Source organism: Hoplias malabaricus, chromosome Y, assembly GCF_029633855.1.
Source record: "Hoplias malabaricus isolate fHopMal1 chromosome Y, fHopMal1.hap1, whole genome shotgun sequence".
Lineage (NCBI taxonomy): Eukaryota > Metazoa > Chordata > Actinopteri > Characiformes > Erythrinidae > Hoplias > Hoplias malabaricus.
The window spans coordinates 86,610,681-86,636,112 of record NC_089820.1 but is presented as its reverse complement, the minus strand read 5'-3'; the positions used below and the strand labels follow the sequence as shown (position 1 = coordinate 86,636,112).

General features: G+C 42.0%; 2 protein-coding genes across 3 annotated transcripts in view; both read right to left on the bottom strand.

Annotated features, from left to right (window-relative positions):
- Positions 1-22,126, bottom strand: part of atp1a2a (ATPase Na+/K+ transporting subunit alpha 2a) — a 40,203-nt gene extending 18,077 nt beyond the window's left edge. Inside the window, exons 1-9 of one of the 2 annotated variants that reach the window (XM_066655688.1) lie at positions 22,115-22,126; positions 17,901-17,996; positions 17,723-17,782; positions 16,468-16,671; positions 12,049-12,162; positions 6,329-6,463; positions 3,488-3,605; positions 2,755-3,023; positions 20-218 (exon numbers count right to left, since the gene is read on the bottom strand). In XM_066655688.1, coding sequence (XP_066511785.1) covers positions 20-218; positions 2,755-3,023; positions 3,488-3,605; positions 6,329-6,463; positions 12,049-12,162; positions 16,468-16,671; positions 17,723-17,782; positions 17,901-17,996; positions 22,115-22,126 — 1,207 coding nt within the window. The remainder of the gene's footprint in view (positions 1-19; positions 219-2,754; positions 3,024-3,487; positions 3,606-6,328; positions 6,464-12,048; positions 12,163-16,467; positions 16,672-17,722; positions 17,783-17,900; positions 17,997-22,114) is intronic. The other variant, XM_066655689.1, reaches the window with a different exon arrangement.
- LOC136678889 (succinate dehydrogenase cytochrome b560 subunit, mitochondrial-like) overlaps positions 1-25,432 on the bottom strand; it is a 390,354-nt gene that overhangs the window by 35,714 nt on the left and 329,208 nt on the right. The window lies entirely within an intron of this gene.

The window sequence follows — 25,432 nt, the reverse complement described above, 5'->3', positions numbered from 1 at the left end:
CTCTGAGAGGTGGTCTAACCTGATTGGTCCTCGGAAGTGTCTGCCTCGTGGATCTGGTTGTCAAACCACATGTGGGCCACAGTCATGCGGTTCTGCGTCAGAGTCCCGGTTTTATCAGAACAGATTGTGGAGGTGGAGCCCAGGGTCTCTACAGCCTCCAGATTCTTCACCAAACAGTTCTTACGCGCCATACGCTTTGCCGTTAGAGTCAGACACACCTGAGAGAGAGAGAGAGAGAGAGAGAGAGAGAGAGAGAGAGAGAGAGAGAGAGAGAGAGAGAGGGAGGGAGGGATAGAAGGAGAGAGAACGGGTGTGAGAGGGTAAATGGGGAATTGAAATAGTGCAGAAGAATAAGACAGAATGAAGGAAACATGTTATCCTCTGGTCTGTATAAAATATTAATTATATTAATTATATTATAAATATTACATCACACAATATCATATAAGCAGCAATGATTTCTGTCAAAATTGTGTCTATGAAAAAAAAAATTTCAATATTCACAATATTTCAAAAGCCCTGTTCATAATGCTAATGCTAATGCTAATGATGGTAATGAGTGTTTTAAATGATTATTTTAACCAGTTTGGATCAAAGTTACTGTATATACCTTGACTTTTCACCCCACAAAACATTTAATGTGGCCAGAGAATATATAATTATATAATAATGATCATTCATCAACATTTTTTTGTTCATTTTTGTGTGATATGGCTTTTTAAAATTCTTTTAGCCAAAACAGTAATGTAGTAAAGCTCTGCCAGTAAGGCTCGTTCAACCTGGGCTGCGAATTAAATTGAGAGAGAGAGAGGGGGGGGGGGAGAGAGAGAGAGAGAATGAGTGAGTGTGAGAAAGAGCAAGAGATGTGAATTAAATCTGGAAGGGTGACAGGAGCAAAATTGAAAGTGGAATTGTGCAGGGCCAACGAGAAAGGAGCAGTGTTTTTCCTTCATTCACTGAGACTCTGGCTGCCTGCAGGACCGACGCAGAGGAGAGAGCACTGGACACGCTGTAGACAACAAAGTACAATTTACACACACATCCACACAGGAGACACAGAGAGGGGGAGATGGAGAGAACAGAAATGACAGGAGACAGAGGAAGACAAACGGAAATATAAAAAGTAACATGACGACAAATATAGGAGCAGGGAGAGAGTAAACGAGACAGCTAGTGGGCAGAGAAATCAGAGGCAACGTCAGAGAGAGAGAGAGAGAGAGAGAGAGAGAGAGAGAGAGAGAGAGGGGTACAGAGAGGGAGAGAGAAAGACAAAGAGAGAGAGAGAGAGAGAGAGAGAGCGAGAGAGAGAGAGAGAGAGAGAGAGAGAGAGAGAGAGAGAGAGAGGGGTACAGAGAGGGAGAGAGAAAGACAAAGAGAGAGAGAGAGAGAGAGAGAGAGAGAGAGAGAGAGAGAGAGAGAGAGAGAAAGACAGAGAGAGAGAAAGAGAGAGAGAGGGAGAGAGAGAAAGAGAGAGAGGGGTACAGAGAGGGAGAGAGAAAGAGAGAGAGAGAGAGGTACAGATAGGGAGAGAGAAAGACAGAGAGAGAGAGAGAGAGAGAGAGAGAGAGAGAGAGAGAGAGAGAGGTACAGAGAGGGAGAGAGAAAGAGAGAGAGAGAGAGGTACAGATAGGGAGAGAGAAAGACAGAGAGAGAGAGAGAGAGAGAGAGAGAGGTACAGAGAGAGAGAGAGAGAGAGAGAGAGAGAGAGAGAGAGAGAGAGAGAGAGAGGTACAGAGAGAGAGAAAGACAGGGAGAGAGAGAGAGCTAGTGAAAGAAGCAGAAGGAAACAGAGGGAAGAAGACATAGAGACCCTGTAGACATAAGGGAAAGAGAATGAAAAAGAATTTCAAAACCTGTTCTTCATGGTGACAGTGGCCAGCAGCCACTGTGTGTGTGTGTGTGTGTGTGTGTGTGTCTGTGTCTGTCTGTAAAAAAGAAATGAAAAAGATGTGTGTATGTCAGTTACACTCTGCATCAAAAGGCTCATATTCTACATTTGTCCCGTCTCACGCGTATTAATGATCCCTCTTCTGATTCCGTTGTGAAAAGCAGTCCCGAATGAACTGTGAACTCCATATAAACAAGGTTTAAATCAAAAACGAGTGTAATATTAATATTTTCATTTCAGTTATTACATGTAACCTTTTATTGGAAGTTACATCACAACAATGATGAATTCAGAATGGGTTTAGGTTTTTATAATAATTACTGTACAACTAAATTTTAGCTAAGTATAAAGTGTACAGATAAGTTTTTTAAATGTTTTTGTGTGACGTATAATTGTAATTCAAACACTCTCTGGTAACAGTTGTGTAGTATTTTATTCAAGAAAAATAACCTTAAAAATAATCGGTACTAATATGTTGCCCTGTGAAGGACTGGCGCCCCCTTCAGGGTGTGTTCCCACCTTGCGCCCAATGATTCTGGGTAGGCTCCGGACCCACCGCGACCCTGAACTGGGTAAGCGCTTACCGACAATGAATGAATGAATATTATCCCCAAGACTGCTTCTGCAGTGCTTTTTGTTTTCTGTTGATGGAACTCTTAACAGATAATTATCTATTTTACTGCACTTCAAACTGCAATTCACATGAGACGATAAATCAAATCCCTTCATACTCCCTGAATGAATAAATTCATACAACATAGGGGAGGTCCCCCACATGGGGGCAGCCATGTTTACAGGTTTAGTAGAGCATCTCTAAAACCTTCATGAGGCAAGGTGTCCCGTGTATGTGGTCATGCAACTCTCACCGTGACAGTGGCCAGCAGTCCCTCGGGAACGTTAGCGACGATGATGCCGATGAGGAATATCACAGCCTCGAGCCAGGTGTATCCGAGGATGAGAGAGAGGATGAAGAAAGAAACGCCAAGGAAGACAGCCACGCCGGTGATGATGCGGATGAAGTGCTCGATCTCGATGTTAATGGGGGTCTGACCAACCTCCAGCCCGGAGGCCAGAGTTGCGATACGTCCCATGACTGTATGATCACCCGTTGCTATGACAATGCCGCGAGCTGTACCTGCACACATACACACACACCAAAAACACACACTTGATAAAACACATGCCCCTTCATAACATCCACACACATCCTCTGAGAAATGTACTAAGAGCCGACACAAAGTTGATTCACAGTAGAATTGCTATGTTAATTAAGATAATTAAGAATGGCAGATTTGTTGATTGATGTGAAATTTACAGCTCGTGTGATGTGAGTTTTGATACTAAAGCCACTAATAATCCATATACCAATGTATCAATAATTCAATACACCATACCACATCACAGTTCTTATTTTTGAACATGTTGATTGCTAGAATATAACTACACGGGTAAAAAACAGCTGTAATGTACATGAAATTATGATGTGGATTAATGTGTATTGTCCCGATTATTGAAATAAATAAACAACAAATAACTGATTTCTCACAAAGCGATTCATTGCATGTTGCCTCCGATGGTAGCTGACGGAATGGAACTCACCCTCAACACAGTTGGTGGAGAAAAAGCCAATGTTTCTGGTCTCGAGAGGGTTTTCATTAGTGAAATCTGGAGAACGAGTCTGAGGTTCAGATTCTCCAGTCAGAGAGGAGTTATCCACCTGAAAGAAAAGGAACCGCTCTTTAATTTATATGGAATAATGCTTAAAAAATAGCATGAGGGCGGTGTCAACAAGAACATAAAGTGTCACTGATGCAAAGCACTCACTTACACTTCAGCCACTTACAAACAGCAGTATTGTTTCTCCCCAAACACACCGTGCCACCTCCAAAGAGGCAGAGCTTATGAACGTAAATGATCCAGAGAGAACTGCAGTTCTCACTCATGAGAGTGAGTGGATGAGTGAGTGTGTGAGTGAGTGAGTGAGTGAGTGTGTGAGTGAGTGAGTGTGTGTGTGAGTGAGTGAGTATGTGAGTGTGTGGGTGAGTGAGTGAGTGAGTGAATGAGTGAGTGAGTGAGTGTGTGAGTGAGTGAGTGAGTGAGTGTGTGAGTGAGTGAATGAGTGAGAGAGTGAGTGGATGAGTGAGTGTGTGAGTGAGTGAGTGTGTGAGTGAGTGAGTGAGTGTGTGAGTGAGTGAGTGTGTGTGTGAGTGAGTGAGTGAGTATGTGAGTGTGTGGGTGAGTCAGTGAGTGAGTGAATGAGTGGATGAGTGTGTGAGTGAGTGTGTGAGTGAGTGTGTGAGTGAGTGAATGAGTGAGAGAGTGAGTGGATGAGTGAGTGTGTGAGTGTGTGAGTGAGTGAGTGTGTGTGTGAGTGAGTGAGTTGTGAGTGTGTGGGTGAGTGAGTGAGTGAGTGAGTGGATGAGAGTGTGAGTGAGTGTGTGAGTGAGTGAATGAGTGAGAGAGTGAGTGGATGAGTGAGTGTGTGAGTGAGTGAATGAGTGAGTGAATGGGTGAGTGAGTGAGTGGATGAGTGAGTGAGTGACTGGATGAGTGAGTGTGTGAGTGAGTGAGTGTGTGAGTGAGTGTGAGTGAGTGAGTGAATGAGTGTGTGAGTGAGTGAATGAGTGAGTGAGTGTGAGTGTATGAGTGAATGAGTGAGTGAGTGAATGGGTGAGTGAGTGGATGAGTGAGTGAGTGAGTACATTAGTGAGTGGATGAGTGAGTGAGTGAGTGAACGAATGAATGAATGGGTGAGTGAGTGAATGGGTGAGTGAGTGGATGTGTGAGGGAGTGAGTGAGTGAGTGAGTGAGTGTGTGAGTAAGTGTGTGAGTGAGTGTGTGAGTGAGTGAATGAGTGAGTGAGTGAGAGGATGAGTGAGTGTGTGAGTGAGTGGATGTGTGAGTGAGTGAGTGAGTGAGTGAGTGAGTGTGTGAGTAAGTGTGTGAGTGAGTGTGTGAGTGAGTGAATGAGTGAGTGAGTGAGAGGATGAGTGAGTGTGTGTGTGAGTGAGTGAATGAGTAATTGAGTGAGTGGATGAGTGAGTGAATGAGTGAATGAATGGGTGAGTGAGTGAATGGGTGAGTGAGTGAGTGGATGACTGAGTGAGTGTGTGAGTGAGTGAGTGAATGAGTGAGTGAGTGAGTGGATGAGTGAGTGTGTGTGTGAGTGAGTGAGTGAGTGAGTGTGTGAGTGAGTGAGTGAGTGAGTGAATGGATGAGTGAGTGTGTGTGTGAGTGAGTGAGTGTGTGAGTGAGTGAGTGAGTGGATGAGTGAGTGTGTGTGTGAGTGAGTGAGTGTGTGAGTGAGTGAGTGAGTGAGTGGATGAGTGAGTGTGTGTGTGTGAGTGAGTGAGTGTGTGAGTGAGTGAGTGAGTAAATGAGTGAGTGAGTATGCAATAAATGATTAAATGAATTAAAAGAATGTTCTATAAAGTGATTCTAATCTAAAATTTCATTCTCAGCATGTGTCATACAAGAAGGGCTCGACAATTAACCTATTCATAATCAAAATCACAGTTGGAAAAGGAGTATTTCTCAGTCTGTAAGAGCTGCAGTTCTCATTTCACCCAGCATTATTCCTTATAAAGCCTTAGGGAAATCCCTAATAACTTAATAATACAGGGCTTGTGGCCACTTGGAACTCTGTAATCTTTACTGAAGCCTGGATCCCACGGTCTAAAAAATAATATTAATAAATGATCATATTTAAATCAGGTCTGAGTGATTATAATAAGGTCACCAGCCCAGAAAACTGAATACTGTTGTAGATGTTTATAGAAGAATGCATCCCCCTTCTCCCTCTGTCATATCTATCAGCCCACAAACTGTACCTCTCTAAAATCAATACCACAGACATAAAAAGAGCACCGTTTTAACATCAGAAGCCGAGGATGAAAGGGTAGTGACGGGTCCTGGCAGCAGTTATTACACACAGCATGTGCTGCGTATAAAAACGAAACCGAAGCCAACCGCCCTGATTTAAATAAGGGTCATGAGAATTACTTTGATGCCTTGCTTCCCCGTTGTTGTCCCATGCATTAGAACAGGAGGCCGTAAATCGAATCTTCCTAGAACGACTACTTTTGCCCCATTAGGGCAGGTTTCTAATCTTCAGCTGAAGTGAGATTATAATTGCATCACGTGGATCTGGCTTTAGAGCGGTCACAAAAAAGGAAAGCTCTAGTTACACTGTCACTCTAACCACGGTGCGTCCTCTGACGGGAACTTCTTTAAACCTCTGCATTTCTTTCTCTGTCTCTCACTCTCTTATTCTGTCTTATCTTTCTCCTCCCCTTCTCTGTTTTCCTTTCTCTCTGTCAGTCCTCTCTTTCTTTGTCTCGTGTGTGTATTTCAGCTCGTTCTGTCTCATCTTCCTCACTCACACCCTCCTCTCTCTCTCTCATTTCTCTCACGTTCTCTTCTCTCATATCTCTCTAGTACCTTGCAGCCGCTGGAGGAGATGATGCGGAGGTCAGCTGGGATGCGGTCTCCTCCCTTTATCTCCACCAGATCTCCCTGAACCACGTCCTCGGCATTGATCTGCCTCTTCTCACCCTCACGGATCACCATGGCTTGCTGCAAGAAGAAGACCAGAGGATAAGAGAGAATCAGAAAGGTTTGGAATATTAAGTTAAACAATGGGGGAAGAAACTTAGAGAATTACCTGATAAGGAATTAGGAATATTTGATGTATTTCTGACTTAACGTTGTGCTCTTTTTTGTTAGACATGCTGAAGGAGATCTTTTTACTTTATTTTACACAATAAATTCCATTACCATTAAAAAAAAACCCAGAAACTTAAAGTAATCTATTTAATATTTGTAATAATCAAAACTGTCAGTAAAAATTTGGTTATTTCTTTACAAATGGGTTGTTCTCAGAAATTTGAAAGAATATTTTACTATTATTAAAATGTTTAGATTATTTAAATAATCCCTAACACCTTCAGTGTTGAAGATATGGACGGGGCTGAGGAGAATCTTACAACAACCAACAGCCCTGTAAATGCTCAGGAGTCCAGTCTCACTGCCTCAAACCATTCACCCATATAACCAATGAATCATAGGTTCATTCATACACTGTCTGTAGCCCTTATCCAGTTCAGGGCGGGGGTGGGTCTGGAGCATATCCAGACACAAGGAGAACACACCACACTCCTCACAGACAGTCACCCGGAGGAAACCCACGCAGACACAGGGAGAACACACCACACTCCTCACAGACAGTCACCCGGAGGAAACCCACGCAGACACAGGGAGAACACACCACACTCCTCACAGACAGTCACCCGGAGGAAACCCACGCAGACACAGGGAGAACACACCACACTCCTCACAGACAGTCACCCGGAGGAAACCCACGCAGACACAGGGAGAACACACCACACTCCTCACAGACAGTCACCCGGAGGAAACCCACGCAGACACAAGGAGAACACACCACACTCCTCACAGACAGTCACCCGGAGGAAACCCACGCAGACACAGGGAGAACACACCACACTCCTCACAGACAGTCACCCGGAGGAAACCCACGCAGACACAGGGAGAACACACCACACTCCTCACAGACAGTCACCCGGAGGAAACCCACGCAGACACGGAGAACACACCACACTCCTCACAGACAGTCACCCGGAGGAAACCCACACAGACACAGGGAGTACACACCACACTCCTCACAGACAGTCACCCAGAGGAAACCCACGCAGACACAGAGAGAACACACCACACTCCTCACAGACAGTCACCCGGAGGAAACCCACACAGACACAGGGAGTACACACCACACTCCTCACAGACAGTCACCCGGAGGAAACCCACGCAGACACAGGGAGAACACACCACACTCCTCACAGACAGTCACCCGGAGGAAACCCACGCAGACACAGAGAGAACACACCACACTCCTCACAGACAGTCACCCCGGGAGGAACGCAGACACAGGGAGAACACACCACACTCCTCACAGACAGTCACCCGGAGGAAACCCACGCAGACACAGAGAGAACACACCACACTCCTCACAGACAGTCACCCCGGGAGGAACGCAGACACAGGGAGAACACACCACACTCCTCACAGACAGTCACCCGGAGGAAACCCACGCAGACACAGGGAGAACACACCACACTCCTCACAGACAGTCACCCGGAGGAAACCCACGCAGACACAGGGAGAACACACCACACTCCTCACAGACAGTCACCCGGAGGAAACCCACGCAGACACAGGGAGAACACACCACACTCCTCACAGACAGTCACCCGGAGGAAACCCACGCAGACACAGGGAGAACACACCACACTCCTCACAGACAGTCACCCGGAGGAAACCCATGCAGACACAGGGAGTACACACCACACTCCTCACAGACAGTCACCCGGAGGAAACCCACGCAGAAACAGAGAGAACACACCAAAATCTGCCAGTCCAAAAACATGGAGGGTAGGTGAATTGGCTTCTCTAATAACTGTCCTGGTGTGTGAATGAATGTCTGTATGTGTGAGCCCAGATATGGATTGGCGCTCTATCCTGGGTTAAACCCTAGTGCCCGATGCAGTCCTCCAGGTGGACGGTCGTTCCTGGTCGAGAGTACGCTGTGCTCGTTTGGCTGCCGCTTCTCGCCAGTGTGTGTGAATTGAGTGTTCTGAGCAGTGTGGATTGTAAAGCGTCCTTGGGTGTCTAGAAAGGCGCTATATAAGTGTAAAGATACATACATACATACATACCACACTCCTCACAGACAGTCACCCGGAGGAAACCCACGCAGACACAGGGAGAAAACACCACACTCCTCACAGACAGTCACCCGGAGGAAACCCACACAGACACAGGGAGAACACACCACACTCCTCACAGACAGTCACCCAGAGGAAACCCACGCAGACACAGGGAGAACACACCACGCTCCTCACAGACAGTCACCCGGAGGAAACCCACACAGACACAGGGAGTACACACCACACTCCTCACAGACAGTCACCCAGAGGAAACCCACGCAGACACAGAGAGAACACACCACACTCCTCACAGACAGTCACCCGGAGGAAACCCACACAGACACAGGGAGTACACACCACACTCCTCACAGACAGTCACCCGGAGGAAACCCACGCAGACACAGGGAGAACACACCACACTCCTCACAGACAGTCACCCGGAGGAAACCCACGCAGACACAGGGAGAACACACCACACTCCTCACAGACAGTCACCCGGAGGAAACCCACGCAGACACAGGGAGAACACACCACACTCCTCACAGACAGTCACCCGGAGGAAACCCACGCAGACACAGGGAGAACACACCACACTCCTCACAGACAGTCACCCGGAGGAAACCCACGCAGACACAGGGAGAACACACCACACTCCTCACAGACAGTCACCCGGAGGAAACCCACGCAGACACAGGGAGTACACACCACACTCCTCACAGACAGTCACCCGGAGGAAACCCACGCAGAAACAGAGAGAACACACCAAAATCTGCCAGTCCAAAAACATGGAGGGTAGGTGAATTGGCTTCTCTAATAACTGTCCTGGTGTGTGAATGAATGTCTGTATGTGTGAGCCCAGATATGGATTGGCGCTCTATCCTGGGTTAAACCCTAGTGCCCGATGCAGTCCTCCAGGTGGACGGTCGTTCCTGGTCGAGAGTACGCTGTGCTCGTTTGGCTGCCGCTTCTCGCCAGTGTGTGTGAATTGAGTGTTCTGAGCAGTGTGGATTGTAAAGCGTCCTTGGGTGTCTAAAAAGGCGCTATATAAGTGTAAAGATACATACATACATACATACCACACTCCTCACAGACAGTCACCCGGAGGAAACCCACGCAGACACAGGGAGAAAACACCACACTCCTCACAGACAGTCACCCGGAGGAAACCCACACAGACACAGGGAGAACACACCACACTCCTCACAGACAGTCACCCAGAGGAAACCCACGCAGACACAGGGAGAACACACCACGCTCCTCACAGACAGTCACCCGGAGGAAACCCACACAGACACAGGGAGTACACACCACACTCCTCACAGACAGTCACCCAGAGGAAACCCACGCAGACACAGAGAGAACACACCACACTCCTCACAGACAGTCACCCGGAGGAAACCCACACAGACACAGGGAGTACACACCACACTCCTCACAGACAGTCACCCGGAGGAAACCCACACAGACACAGGGAGTACACACCACACTCCTCACAGACAGTCACCCGGAGGAAACCCACGCAGACACAGGGAGAACACACCACACTCCTCACAAACAGTCACCCGGAGGAAACCCACGCAGACACAGGGAGAACACACCACACTCCTCACAGACAGTGACCCGGAGGAAACCCATGCAGACACAGGGAGAACACACCACACTCCTCACAAACAGTCACCCGGAGGAAACCCACGCAGACACAGGGAGAACACACCACACTCCTCACAAACAGTCACCCGGAGGAAACCCACGCAGACACAGGGAGAACACACCACACTCCTCACAGACAGTGACCCGGAGGAAACCCATGCAGACACAGGGAGAACACACCACACTCCTCACAAACAGTCACCCGGAGCGGGACTCGAACCCACAACGTCCAGGACCCTGCCGCTATGACAGAGACTCTACCCTTCCACTGTGCCACCCCAATATCATAGGTTACTAAGTAGAAACATAAAGATTTCCCTGCACTGGTGCCTGTAAGGCCAAATTCCATTTGCATTTTTATTTCTTAAAAAAATAGTCCAAGCAAATTTGTTCATTTTGCTCGCACTGAAGCACCCTGTATACATTTCCACTTTTCAATTACTTTCTACTGATAGGACACATGCTGGCATTTAAAACAAAATAGCTGTTGTCAGACCAATTAGCCTTACTGTGTCATGCTTGAGTTTCTTTTATAAATTCTCTGCCAGGGAAGAAAGTGCTGCTCAAAAATGCGTTTAATCCACTGCTTTCTTCCCTCTTGAAATGTTTTGAATTTAATCCGACAAGCAATCACCTCATTTTTCAAACGTTTCTAATCCTATTACTCTTCTTCTTCCCCTTTGCGAGCATAGTGGACTTAAGGTATTATTTATTTAATACACAGTTCTAATACCTCAATTCCATTACTACACTCTTTTCATGAACTTAGACAGAAAATGGTGCAGCACACATTGGTCTATCACCTCCAGGAAAAAAAAAAGCAAGCTGTGCTGTTCACGTGTCCTTGTCGCTCGGTTACTGACTCGTATTCAGTGTTATTTTTACTGAGCTTTTAAGAACATTGTCACAAAGCACCTTTAGAAAACTCCAGGCCCAGACCCTCAGCCCTGTGAACAAGACGAGGACAAACTCCCTGAAAGCATTTGGAAGAAATACTGAGAGGAACAGGGCTCAGCAGGTGAAACTTCTCTGTGGGTTACTGTATGACCAAAAATATACAGCCGACACCTTATTAGTCTAATAAGTAAATTCAGATATTTTAATATGCCCACATTCAGCTTGTATGGTCTCCATAGGAGAGTACTGACAGAATAATAAGACCTGGAGTAGCTGCACATGAGTGTTGTGTAACCATTATGTAGCGCTATGCATTTTTTATGACTAGATGAATGACTCTGTACAACATGAAAACAAATACCTAATACTGAGGTTACTTTTTGGGATTACACAGACCACATAGAGCAGAGGTCTTCAAATCCAGAACTCAGACCAAGGTCCCAGGCTGGGATTTTACAATAGTCAGATGCACTAGCAATTGCAGGTATTGTGTAACACAAGCCATACATTTTAAAATCCTGGTCTGGAACATGGATCCAGTGTCTGGATTTGAAGACCTCTTGCATAGAGTGTAAAAACTGATATTTGGCAAAAACCATGGCTTTAAACCATGACTCTTGCTCTGATTTCGCGTCAGATATCAACAGATTGATTCCTTAGTTCTTAATAATCAGCCAAATATATTAATATGAGCTGATAAAAACTGAACTGACCCCTCTTCAGCCTGAAACTGAGTACTGTTAAGACCCACTATTGTATAGTGTTAAGAAATGATGGTGTCCTTTTTGAGAATGGAAGTGTCAGATCAGGGTTTGGAATGGTATAGCTGTCCCAGATCTATGGTGTACTGAGCAGAAAGGCACTGAGTCCAGGCAAGTCCAGCATACTGACCTGCGGAACCATGTTCTTGAAGGAGTCCATGATGCGTGAGCTCTTGGCCTCTTGGTAATAAGAGAAACAGCCAGTGATGATGACCACAGCGGCCAACACCACTCCCAGATACAACTGCAGCACAGAGGGGGGGGAAGAATTGGTTAATGTCACTTGTTTGGACTGATCACATACGACTTAGTTTGTGAGACTACTTTGGAACTGTTCATTTAAATGTTCTCGATTGTTCATGAATGTATAAAAACATGATGTTTCCTCACAATTTGCTAGAGTACAAAGTCTTGGCATCAGTAAACAAGTAAAAAAAAAACAAAAAACAGTGTCTCAGTCAGACATGCAAAGTATCTGCTCTCTACTTTCAGCAGAAAAATGGCAAAGTGTCCCTCAGACTACGAATAGAGATGAGGATATTGCTTTATTCTTGGCCCATGGGTGGAACTCAAGTTACAAATTTAAGTTTCTATGGTAATTCAAACAGTGAATACATTTTTTTGTTTATTTGTTTTAATTGTCTTTTTTCTCAAACATACCATGCCACCGTGAAAGGCGTGGAGCTTCTGAACCTAAACATACCAGAGAAAACTGCAGTTCCCCACAATCCCCGACATTCCCTTAAGTTCATTCATTCATTCATTGTCTGTAACCCTTATCCAGGGCGGCAGTGGGTCCTGAGCTTTCCCGGAGTCATTGGGCACAAGGCGGGAACACACCCTGGAGGGGGCGCCAGTCTTTCACAGGGCGGCACACACTCACACACTCACACCTACGGACAATTTTGAGTCTCCAATCCACCTACCACTGTGTGTTTTTGGAGCGTGGGAGGAAACCGGAGCACCCGGAGGAAACCCACGCAGACACAGAGAGAACACACCACACTTCTCACAGACAGTCACCCGGAGGAAACCCACGCAGACACAGGGAGAACACACCACACTCCTCACAGACAGTCACCCGGAGGAAACCCACGCAGACACAGGGAGAACACACCACACTCCTCACAGACAGTCACCCGGAGGAAACCCACGCAGACACAGAGAGAACACACCACACTCCTCACAGACAGTCACCCGGAGGAAACCCACGCAGACACAGAGAGAACACACCACACTCCTCACAGACAGTCACCTGGAGGAAACCCACGCAGACACAGGGAGAACACACCACACTCCTCACAGACAGTCACCCGGAGCGGGACTCGAACCCACGACCTCCAGGACCCTGCAGCTGTGACAGAGACACTACCTGCTGCTCCACCATGATGCCCTCCCTTTCAGTTACAGTCTGAAAAAACTTGTAGCTCCATTTTTGTGTTTTTTCTTTGATAAGCCTTTAAAAACCTAATGTAAAAATTCATAATGAAAAAAAACCACAATAAATTACTCTCATTTCTCAAGTTACTAATAATATATCATTACATAACTGAACTCTAAAGTCTATATTTTGCATCTGTAGCATACAGTAGATTTCCACAGACTGTAACTTCAACTAGTGTTCGTTAAATAAACAGAACTCAAAACTCATTTACAATGAAAGCCATTGGGCAACTGCTTAAAATCCAAAGGCAAACATTTACACCGAACATGCGTTTGCAAAAAGAAGCTATAAATCTGTACTCATTCTCTTGTTATTGCAACTTTTTCCAGAGGGAAATCTATTCATGGGCGGAATATTCTCAGGCCTGATCTTTTTTTAATGAGCTGTTCCACTACTTGAACATTGGATGAAACTTCAAAAGAACAGCAGTGCTGTGTCTACCCTCATGTCTGTTTCATCCTCAAACCTGTGGCTTCAAATTTGAATTACATAGTCGCCTACTTCAAATAAACGATGTCAAATTGTTTGTAGACATCTCTCCTAATGAATGATTTCTGTTATTGTAAAGAGTGCCGGATTCTGATGCAGGAATTCAACTCCTTTATAAGCACTGCGAATAGAACAGGACGCTCTGGATCAGCGAAACACGAGCTCATGATAACAGTGTGCAATGACAAGCATCAGTGGGAGGAGTACGCGAAAAGAACTGCTTTCTTTGTGATTCAGAAAGAATCATTCAACACCTGTACCTGGCCTTTCTAATGATAAAGATACACTGGGTAAGATCTGTTATTTTTGCTCACTGGCTCCTCCTACAGTTGCAGATTGTAATTCACTTTTACAGCACTGTTCTTAAATCAAGGCGGGAGGGGTGGTTTCCTACCCTGCTCCAAAGGTTACATAGTGCTGTTTCTGCAGTGCTAAGCCTCCCTAAAAATGATATTTAGGTCATTGTAATGTAAAATAGTACCTTGTGTTCCTTTAACATGGTGGAATGAAATTAAACCTTCACAAAAATGATCCATTCATTATTGCACAGGGTCAACAGGATTTCATTTTTATGTATACACTTATTTAAAATGAGATTTTTGAAACATTGGAATGGGGCAAATTAGGATGAAATATTTCTAGAACATTTGACTTACACTGTTGAGTATAAAAATACAGCACTGTGCAGAGGTTTTAGGCCCCAGAGATTATGATTTAAAAAGCTGTTTATCTGAGCAGTAAGTGTTTATTTGCTAAAAAAACAAACAACAAATACCCCCCAACATTAGAATAAACCCAGTCACATGACTCCAGTGTGATCCTCTGTGTGTGACTGTGTTTAACTCTGTCCTCGTGGAGTGTGTATTATTTGAGGTGATCATCCAGTGCCTAGTTTTAGTGGTGAATCAATAATGATTTTAAATAATGTGCTGTGGATTTAACAAATTCATCCAAATGAAGGAGAATCTGAACAAAACACTGTTCTTCAAACTCACTCTCACCCACTGCTTTATAGAGAAACATTATCTTATATTTCTGATGTGTTTTATATTATTATTAGTCTGTGTTTACTGTGATTATATAGAACTTTGTACCAGCCCCACACTCACTGAGAGGCATTAGTTTAAATGTATATCACTATCTTAAGGCCCTAAGACTTGTGCAGTGCTGTATAAACTAAGCATTCATGGTGAAATGGCTCTGTTTCGTAATCAACCAGTGATGCCAAACCTCATGAGAGAAAACTGCTGTCACTACACACTGTCTGCTACTACATCACAAAACCCAATTTGAAACACTATTAGAGGAGAAACACTGCCAAGTTCTCTCCAAATGGTCCAAAAGACACGCGTGCTGCAGGCATCAAATTAATAAAGTGTTTGTTTACCAAACTAAATCAAGTTGGTCAATGAAAACCTTGGAAATATTTTGCAAGTTAAATAATGCATCTAGAGAAGGAACTAATTACAGATACTCGTTTATTTTTATTTTACAAAAATCTCAGCTTCTCCAGGAATATTTTGTGTACAGAATGATACCGAGGTCCCACCTGAGGACAGACCTGTATCCAGAAGTATCCTATGTGTACTAGTCTACAAATTTACAACCTATACCCCCTCCCTCTCTCTCTCTTTTTCTTTTCCACTCAGTATCTATCAGTGTATCACAGTCCCACAGCTCAGTTTAATAACTTTTATATATGAATTTAAGAAGCAAACAGAAACAAAACATATAGTAATTTGGAAAAAAATTTGGAATAATGTAGAAGAAATAATCACAAAAAAGAGAAAGAATATAAAAGAAATGAATTCTTCTCTAAGCTGGACATTTTAGGACTTCACTCACTGTCATTGGCCAGTTCTTATTGGCTACAAAGTTGTATCTGTATTTACACTGGCCCTCGTTCGTCAAATTTAAGTACGTCAAATATGATCAAACACTGAGCACAGTCAAAGTTCAGACTGTTTCGGTATTAATCAGTTTTATCCTTGTTATTTACATTGGTTAAATGTATGTGAAATACAAGGGTGTGTAAATTTGAGGGTAAAGGCTTAATAATTTACATTTAAATACTGAAAAGACTCTACCCTGCCTATAATATTAATAATTAGGATAAAAATAGAAAAACAAATTGCTAATAATTTGCATACATGTACAAATAGATATAAACAAATGTGGCATCAACTCCATGCTCCATCATACTGTGCTTTTACTTTTTTTGGGACTGAAACCACTCAAAAAATCAAACAAACACATCACACTGTTATCTCCAGTAAATATAACGTTGTTGTTGATATTTAACAATACATTTCTCGACCTCAAGCTTCACCTAAGAGCACAGCTCTCACGACCCTCAGGATTCCATCTTTTCATTGGTTCACTGCCAAAACACCTGCACAAATCAGGCTGTGCTTTATGTAAATGATATGCAAATGAAGCCCAGCGTGCTGGTGCTTGAGTCACACACACAGCGTGATTCACCAACTGCTCTCAAATCTCTGCTTATCTCCACGTCGTAAGGAAATTTAATTTATCAGATCATTTTTAAGTGATTTTGATGAATTAATGGCCATTGTCTTGAGAGGTACTTATTGTTTGGCTTGGAACAGGACTTACATTGTCATTGACAGGTTCATCCTCAGTCGCAGCCTGGATGCTGTAAGCGAGGAAGCACAGGACAGCTCCGATCCACAGTAAGATGGAGAACCCTCCAAACAGCTGCTTACAGAACTTCACCCACTCTGGGGTGGTGGGGGGTGGAGTCAGAGCATTTGGGCCATCTCGTGCAAGAATATCTGATGCCTTCTTATAGGTCAGACCCTGAGAAAGGGAGAAGTAAATGTGATTAATTATGTTGGAAATGTATTCCTTTGATATATTAGTGACTTAAATGAGTCAAACATTTTACTCTTTTCTTCCCAATGAAAAATTAAATATGAACCAAGGGGCGGAGCCTAAGTTTTTAAACATGGGCTTAGCACAAATGTCCAGAACCATGTTCACTTCTGAAAATTAATTTGCCTATTTACAGTAGTGATATAAACCCTTTTCTGGTCATGAACTCTTTTTCAAGCTGTACATTCTATGTGCAAAAAATAACTGCGGCTGAATAATTTTCATTTCTCATTTCATGCTCATTTTTCCTCAAAAAAGAGGCAAACATTGTGGAGTGAAGCCTAGGGGTTGACAAACTTCAGGATCACTTCTGTGTCTGATCCAATCATACCAGGACAACACACACTAATGCATCACCTCCGCATTAGTGTTAGCGCCCGATGGTGCTGACCCTGTTGAAGTTGAACCACTTTCTGTTACTGACAGCTGTGATTTGCTCTCCTTCAAAAACTTTCTTATGTCCATTTTTACAATCCACTACTGCTTGCTCACGTTTACTGAGGTGAGAGGGTTGCCAGGTCTAGTGTTTGTCACAACTCCGGCAACAATAAAAGCTAAAAGAACTTCCACAGTTGCTTTTAAATGTTTCATTACCATTAATTAGAAGGCAGTACGCTTTATCAGACATTGATTTTACCAGTCCGATTAGGGAGTTTTTAATGTTTGTGTATTGATTTTTTAAACTTTAATATTTGAAATAGTTTTTGGGGGGCTTTTTGCTAATCTTCCAGGGCTTAAGCCCCATAAGCCACCACTTCACTCCACCCCTGATATGAACAACAGTATTACTACAACACTGGCAGAGTTTAAATACAACACATATAATAATTCCATTCAATGACGGGCAGGTTTTTTCTGTTCTCATAAGGCTAAGAAGATACTGAGTGTTCCCCCTGCTGCAGTTTTGAATGGAATGAGAAAACACAGGACTGTGTTTAATGTGAACGTTGTAGGGCAGGAATGTGATGTGTCTTACTTTATACAGGTCAACTCCATAGCGGACTGACAGCTCTTCCAGAGTGATTTTATGGTCATCCTGCAACAGAGAAGAATTTTAGAGAGCTGCTATTCTCTCCAGTTAGCTACTCATTCAGAGCACGTGACATGGGTAAAAAAATAATATTTATGTATAGAGTCATGCTGCATTTCCTTACCAAAGAAACCTCTTTCTTCAGCTCATCTAAGTCTTTATTTTTCTTTTTCTTCTTTCCATTGTTCTGACCAGCCTTGGGGCTGCTTTCCCGTCCATACTGAGAGAAAGAGAAGAGTGTGTGTGAGCCAGAGAGAGATAGACAGGGAGAGAGAGAGAGTGAGAGAGAGAGAGAGAGAGAGAGAGAGAGAGAGAGAGAGAGAGAGAGAGAGAGAGAGAGAGAGAGAGAAATAGAAAGCGAAAGAGCCTGCGCAGAAAAATCTCTGTAAATTAAAATGTTGATTTTATCATGTGAGAATAAGATCATATCTCACCGAGTACAATGGCGTCCTGAAATTCAGGAAATTAAACCCCCTCACTTGAGACGTAATTCAAAGCATGTCGAAACATAATCTTATAGCAGATTGCCCGGCAGCCATTACATAATAAATTAAGCTTTTGTGCCATAAGTAGTTCTGCAGATATCTCAAAGCAAGTGCGGAGTGCCAGTTCTTTAGCTGCGGATTATGAAGGCATTATTTGTAAGTGTGTTAGGCCTATTAATAACAGTCTGTACAAAAATAAATAATAAACATACAAACAAATAACTCATGTGTGACGGAAGCGCTGGGTGCTGGCTCATAAATGGAGTTTCAGGCAAGGTTGATAATAACTTGAAAAATCTGATTGCATTTTTAAGGACATGCCACTATGTGAATCACAGCAGGGCCTTGGAGAACACTGTGTTCCTCACATTTCTAAATTGGGCAAATCAGATGACTTCATTAAAGTTTAAAAAAGACATACAATTTCGCATTATATCTGTAAAAAAAAAAACATTATCCAAAGTAATTTAAAGTGATTGATTTGATATTTAGGGCTGGACAATGTGGCCAACATTTATATCACGATATGTTTCTTAATTTTGATTAAATCTGATACGATATAGTTCCAATACCAGTATAAAACATACTGAAAAACTGCCAAGAACAAACAAGAGACACGACATCACCATCAAACATAAACCTATTGGCTTTGTCAGGGTTAATATTTTTAAATTAAATTTTAAATTGAGTGCTGAACTAACGACAGCGCCCTCTAATGACCGTCAGTCAGAGACAGATGCTGTAAATGATGTGTACTGAAATAGTGAAAATGTGTTTAAAATCATTGAAACATTTTATATTGTGATAAATATTGATATTGAATTATTGTCCAGTCCTAACTGATTGTATAGAAATGTACCACTCCTAATTTGTGTATAGTGTTGATGACGTGATAAAAAAAAAATACAGCTATATTTCATGAAGTTATGCTCTTAATGGGTCAGTAAAAATACACATACATTTTGAGTTTTAAATATATCCTGTTGGCATTAATAATTAGTAACTAGAACTGATCTCAGTTCAGTAAATAAAATCACCTCCTACAAAAACATCACTTTCATAATGTGGAGGTACATTTTGGTGTTAAAAAATATGTAATTATCATTTTATAAAGACAATATTAATAACAATAACACCACCCCACACCCTTAAAAAGTGTTTGCTACTGGTTCAGAAAAGCAGGCTCCATAACTTAGAGCTCAGGAATCTGACTACGTTGTGAAGGTCATAAATCCCTGTGGCAGAGAAATGACCCCAACTCTGTAAAGCACTTCCACTGCAGAATCAGGTTAAAAGTCAACTTGAATTCCAGTCCAAAGTTCTTCTCCCATTTGCTTTGATTTATGTCGCTAAATATAGTTCTGGGATGTGAAAGAGTGGGTCTAGAATGTTCTATAGAATATAATGCATTCATAGTTCCTGGCAAAATTGGAAAACTACTAAACAAAGGCTAGCAACTAGTGGTGGTATTATTCCTTACCGTGCATTAATTGCAAAAAAAACAAACCTCCTGTTGGGTGCTGTGACTTACCATGCCTTACAACCCTATTGTGAAAAAGTGCATATCTAACATAACCTTAATACAATTGTGTGTGTGTGAGTTAGAGAGTGAGTGAGTGTGAGTGAGAGAGAGAGAGAGAGAGAGAGAGAGAGAGAGAGAGAGAGAGAGAGAGAGAGAGAGAGACAGAGAGAGAGAGAGAGTAGGGGTCTGGTAATGAGCTTTAGGGTACATTCTGTCCTCTATTGCTGTGCATGATGTAAGAAGGGAGGTGTAAGACATAGAGAGCTTGAAAGAGACAGCAAGGGCATGTACATGAGAGAGAGAGAGAGAGAGAGAGAGAGAGAGAGAGAGAGAGAGAGTGAGAGAGAGAGAGAGAGAGATGTGTGCGCTCCAACTGTACAGCACATGCTGACAGAGCGGCTGATGGAAATCATCTGCCCCTGCCACTCTTCCTGTGAATGGGAGTGTGTGTGTGGGCGTGTGTGTGTGTGTGTGTGCGTGTGTGTGGGAACTAAACAAAATATAATCATCTCTTTCATTATGAAAATGGAACATATTGGAAAATGTCAATCAAAAAATAGTGGTGTGGCCTGTGGGATCTCGCAGAGTCTCAGCACAAACCACAGACGCTATTTGTACAGAACCACACTGGCAATAATCTATTCACTCACATTAACTAAACAAATAACATTAGCAGTAAAATAATCTAATAAAAATAACATTTCTTTCCTTTGACAGATTTTCCTGTCTTAATCAGTCAGTGTCACTTTCCTTGAGCTTGCAAGTGTCAGGTTTAATATGACATAAAAAATTATCCTAGGACAAAAGTGTCTTTGATGCAAAGCACTGGCTGTATCTGAAACGACCTGAATTCTGTCTAAAAAAGTATTTTAAGGGAGAAAGGGTAAGCCATGCCTGAATTGACTGTTTGTTTAAAACTCTACCTGCTTTTTGCTGCAGTATCACCAAAGTTGTAATTATTATAGCTAGCAAACTTTAGCATATTGGTATCCTGGCCACACGCTGATATACTGCTGCTTTTGAAGCAAGTTTCAACTGTGACTCTGTTACAAACACCTTCAGGTAAATGCTGTCTTCTAAGGAATGAGACAGTATAGACAGCAGGCTTTGAGGTTGCTACCCTCTGTTTAAAACACAGCAACTGATTAGCACTCCTTTGTGGTGCAGGTCCTAGCATGACTGAGTGAATGAGTGAATGAGTAAGTGAGTGAGTGAGTGAGCCCATTCCATGAGGTGCGTTACATCTAAAGAACTGAGACTGAATTACTCAGATCTGATGTACAGCAAACACATAAACAGTTTGGACCTCTTGGCTAGTATGAAATTTAAATAGAGCATGGCTAGTGCTATAATAACTCAGCTAATTTCATTTTTATTCTGGCTAGCTAGCATGCTATAATACAATAGAGTAACATTGTTAACAGCACATTAGCTGCTTATTTCGCTCATTACTTGAATCAGTGCTGAACTTGACAGTTCTTTATTAGGAAATGTGCAGTGTGTGATACTAAACTAAACTTCTGTATATCCCATAAATGGAATTTGTGGCTTGTGAACAGGAACAGGAACTCCAGCTGTTTGTAAACTCATCTCTAATCAGCTACATGTGTAGCATATGATCACAGTCAATATCTCTGATGTTTTACTTTACTTAATACAGCACAGCAAAAAGAACACAAAGGACACATTCCGCACTTACAAAAGAAGCCAATGGGACACTGCTTTAGAAACGGCCCACTGATTTCTATTATAAGTGAATACAGATTACTAATAAACCTTGGTAATAAGTAATAAACCCTGTGCTACATAAAGTTGGTTCTACATAAGATGGCGCTTATGGTTAAAAAAAAAAACATTGCTGTTCAAAAAATAACATGTATTTCCAAAACAGTATCTTTTTAAGAGAAGGATTAACCTTCATAAGTTTCAATAGAAGATTTTATTCCAAGTAATTTCATCATGAAATTTTCATACAATGTTAACAGCTGCTGTGTTCAAATGATGCAGCAAACAAAATTCTACAGAAATGGAGATACATGTTTTTCTTTGGAAAACAACAAAATGCAGGAGTATTCAAAAATCACAGTGCACTTTTTTTAACACAGATGGGTTTCATTTGTACGTAATTAATTAGTCTGTCCTTGTTGCCCTCACAACATGTGTTTAACACAAAAGGTGGGTTTTAAAACATCTCTGATTTATATAATATTTACATTATGTTTATGTTGTACAGTGAAAATCACTGCAGGCATGAAATAGACATATAATAGATATGATAGATAATATGATATGATGACATGACATGACACATATCATAGCAAGGACACTTACCCCTTTTCCCATGCTCTCAGATGGCAAAATGAAGGACAGCACACGTGTGGAAGACAGTGGTGGCTTTTTTTGGGACTGCCACCTCCTCCTTCCTCTCTTTGACCCCCCTTTCACTCCAAAACACACACCACTTCTCCCCCTTCTCCTAGTCGGGGGGTAACCTGAAGCCCCCTATATAAGCAACACATGCACAATCCACAAAACATTTATTGTATTTATCACGGCAACTAATGGCAAAACCACTGTTATAGATATTAACTTGTCAATGTCAGAAAAGCAGAAAATTAAAAAGGTAACAAGGTTGTGCAGAGGCCTTAATAAATAATATGATCCCTTTCTCAGGGTTCAGCATGTTCACACTTATCACAGCTTCCAAACTGTAGATTATTTTGCACTGTACTGTATATACACTATGTAAAAATACCCAGACAAACTTCTCATTAATGAATTCAGCTAATTAAAGATGCAGGTATTGCTGACACAAGCACACACTTGTATAAGCTAATTAGAAAAGCACTGCAGATAAAAATGCTCTGGAGCAACCACACAAGTCTAATGTTACCATGCCAGACGCCAGGCATTGTCTAGATAGATATTTTGGGTTTTGTGATTCAGAATCAATCATCCAACATCAGTAGCTCAAATCATCTCAGGGATGTTCCGGTATCTAATGTACGCTGTGAATACTTTTCATTTCAGAAGTAACCCCATGTGAATGTTCTCTACCCAAACCTATTTGACTTGTAAGTCCATCACATGTTTGATAAAAGAACGTTTAGAAAGTTTAGGTTAGAGATCATGAAAGAGCATGCCCTGTAAACAAGATAATCTAATCACCACTGATTACAGGCCATAGAGCGCTGAAAGTTCATTCCTGACTAGGCTGACACCCAGATCATTTTCTAAAGGTGCAAAGTTCTTTGAGGTTTAGAGAACAATTCCTAACATTTTTTACATAAACTATGATTTGAGATGTAAACAATTCTATGAACAAACAAATCAGACTAATGCAATTACACTGAGACACTCACAATGTGATGTAAATAACTGCCCACTCTTGGAGGTCAATGAGGAGTAGAACTATGCAATATGAAGGCAGCTACTAAGCTAACTCTACTGCAAATACTGTACTACTGTATTCCCACACTATATGACAACAGCAGCCACTGAAACTGGTAGCTACTACTGCTAAAGCAGATTCCCTACCATATCTGGTTTGTATGGAGCATATTGTTGTCAATGCTGGCACTGCAATTTTCACTTGCATGCCACAAGATTTCTATTCCCTCTTCTGAATGACGTTCCTACTGGAGAAAACTATATACAAAAGTTAGCTCTACCTTGCTGTTCAGGCAGTTGTTCATCTTGGTGGTGCACATAAGTCTTTGTGATATTTGTGTAATATTAAAACTGAAATGGTCGGTGTATTTCTCAGGTTCAGTTGACTTCCACACATACAAGTCTACATTTAATAATAAAAGGTAAATAAAAAATGTTGTATATGCTATTTTTTCTGTATTGTATGATTTATTTCTCTATACATTGCCATGTAAAACACTCATCCCTGGCTATGGTAAGAAAAAACTAAATGTGTTTTTCTAAATGTGTTTTTTATCTTGTGTCCCATAGGTGGCAATGTCATGTTTTGTCACAGTTTTAATGTTCACAGTTTTTTTACCTTATGCTCCTTTGTTTACAATTTTTAAAATTTTTTGCCCCACCTTTATTTGTTTTACAAGCAACCGTCACCCCTTCTTCTTCATAATTTACCTTCCCTGTATCTCTATGTAAATTACGCCAGACATGTTGCTCTATATGGCGACACACTGCTGACCAAGCAGTACCCAGGCATTGTTCTCAGCATGCACTAGAACTCTTGCTGCCAAATTTTTAACAATGATAACTTTATCTTCCTAATTCCAGTGGAGAGTCCCAATGGTCTCAAAGGTTACCCATGTATTTATACGCTTTCCCTTGCCTTCTACAGCTGTCAGTGTAACTTAATATGAAGGGACACCCCCTAATATAGTTTCAGTGAAGACAGACTAGTTTGGGGAACAAAAACAAGGTGCTAGCTTTGTGTTCCTGGTTAATTCATTTACCTCTTTTTGCACGTTTTTGATTATTGTTATTACTGTTATTTTCTATGTACCATGAATGAAGATATTTAATGTAGCCTCATCATGTTTTATATTTGCTTTACTAAAGCAAGTCAGCTAACAACAGAGTTAGTAATTAGCTAGTGAAGTGAGTTAACTGTGGGACTGGATGGAATCACAAATGTACAAAGGTTGTTGAAATTTCTATCTTACAGCCAAGAATATTTACATAATGTGTTTACAAGCCTGCCCCCTCTGTGAGCTAAAACTGCTCCCTTGCTTTGCTAGCTAAGTAGGGAGCTCAGGTAGCTATGCAGTTGTTGACCACCAGTAAGAGATAGTTATTCCTTTTGTTTTGCTTATATATATATATTATTCAGTCTAATTTGTAAATGACAGAACATGTCAAGGCATGTCATGGCATTCATAAACAGAAAATCTGCATGGAATAATCATGCGTATTATATTTTACTTATGTATTCATTTTTCATCTAGTCTTCCCCAGTTGCACCTCTCACCAATATTCAGTTCAAAAATCTCTCACAGAAGTTTGAAGTGAGGGCAAGACCTAGTCAATCACTGCCCTACAGAGCTAGTGATTGTCACATCAAAGCTATGTGATGCACTCACTAAATTTACACTCCCAACTATTTCAGTATCACATGCAATTTTTAGCTAAACTTAAAGCTAATTTTAAAAGCCTTTTTACCTTAAAAATGTATTGTTACAGATGGAATCAAGGAGGGAATACATTAACAGTGAATACGGTTATTTATGAAAGTAATATATAAAATGGGCTATTCTCATATTTTAATGCCATCATGGAAAATGAAATTCTAAATTATTTTAGCCCTGAACAACTTTATATGTTTTTTCTTTTTAAACACAGAACATGGAACATCTAAACTATTCTCAAGAATTTCTAATAATACTTTTGGTTCCGTATAAATGACTGCCTCCCCAAATATCAGTGACACTTGCATGACAAATGCTGCAGCCGATGGCAGTCTGGCAGACCTAGGCTTGGCTGGTCTTGTCTTTATAGTTGCTGCAAACGTTTCTTGGCTGACAGCAAGCTAACAACAGCATGACTTCTCTTATTCGTTTTTCTTGTTGGCAGAACATTGAATCGTGATGGTTGTTGTATGCATCCATTATGTGCAAGTATTTCAGAGTAGTAAACTCCTATAATACAGAAAGCCATCACCAGTGTATCCAT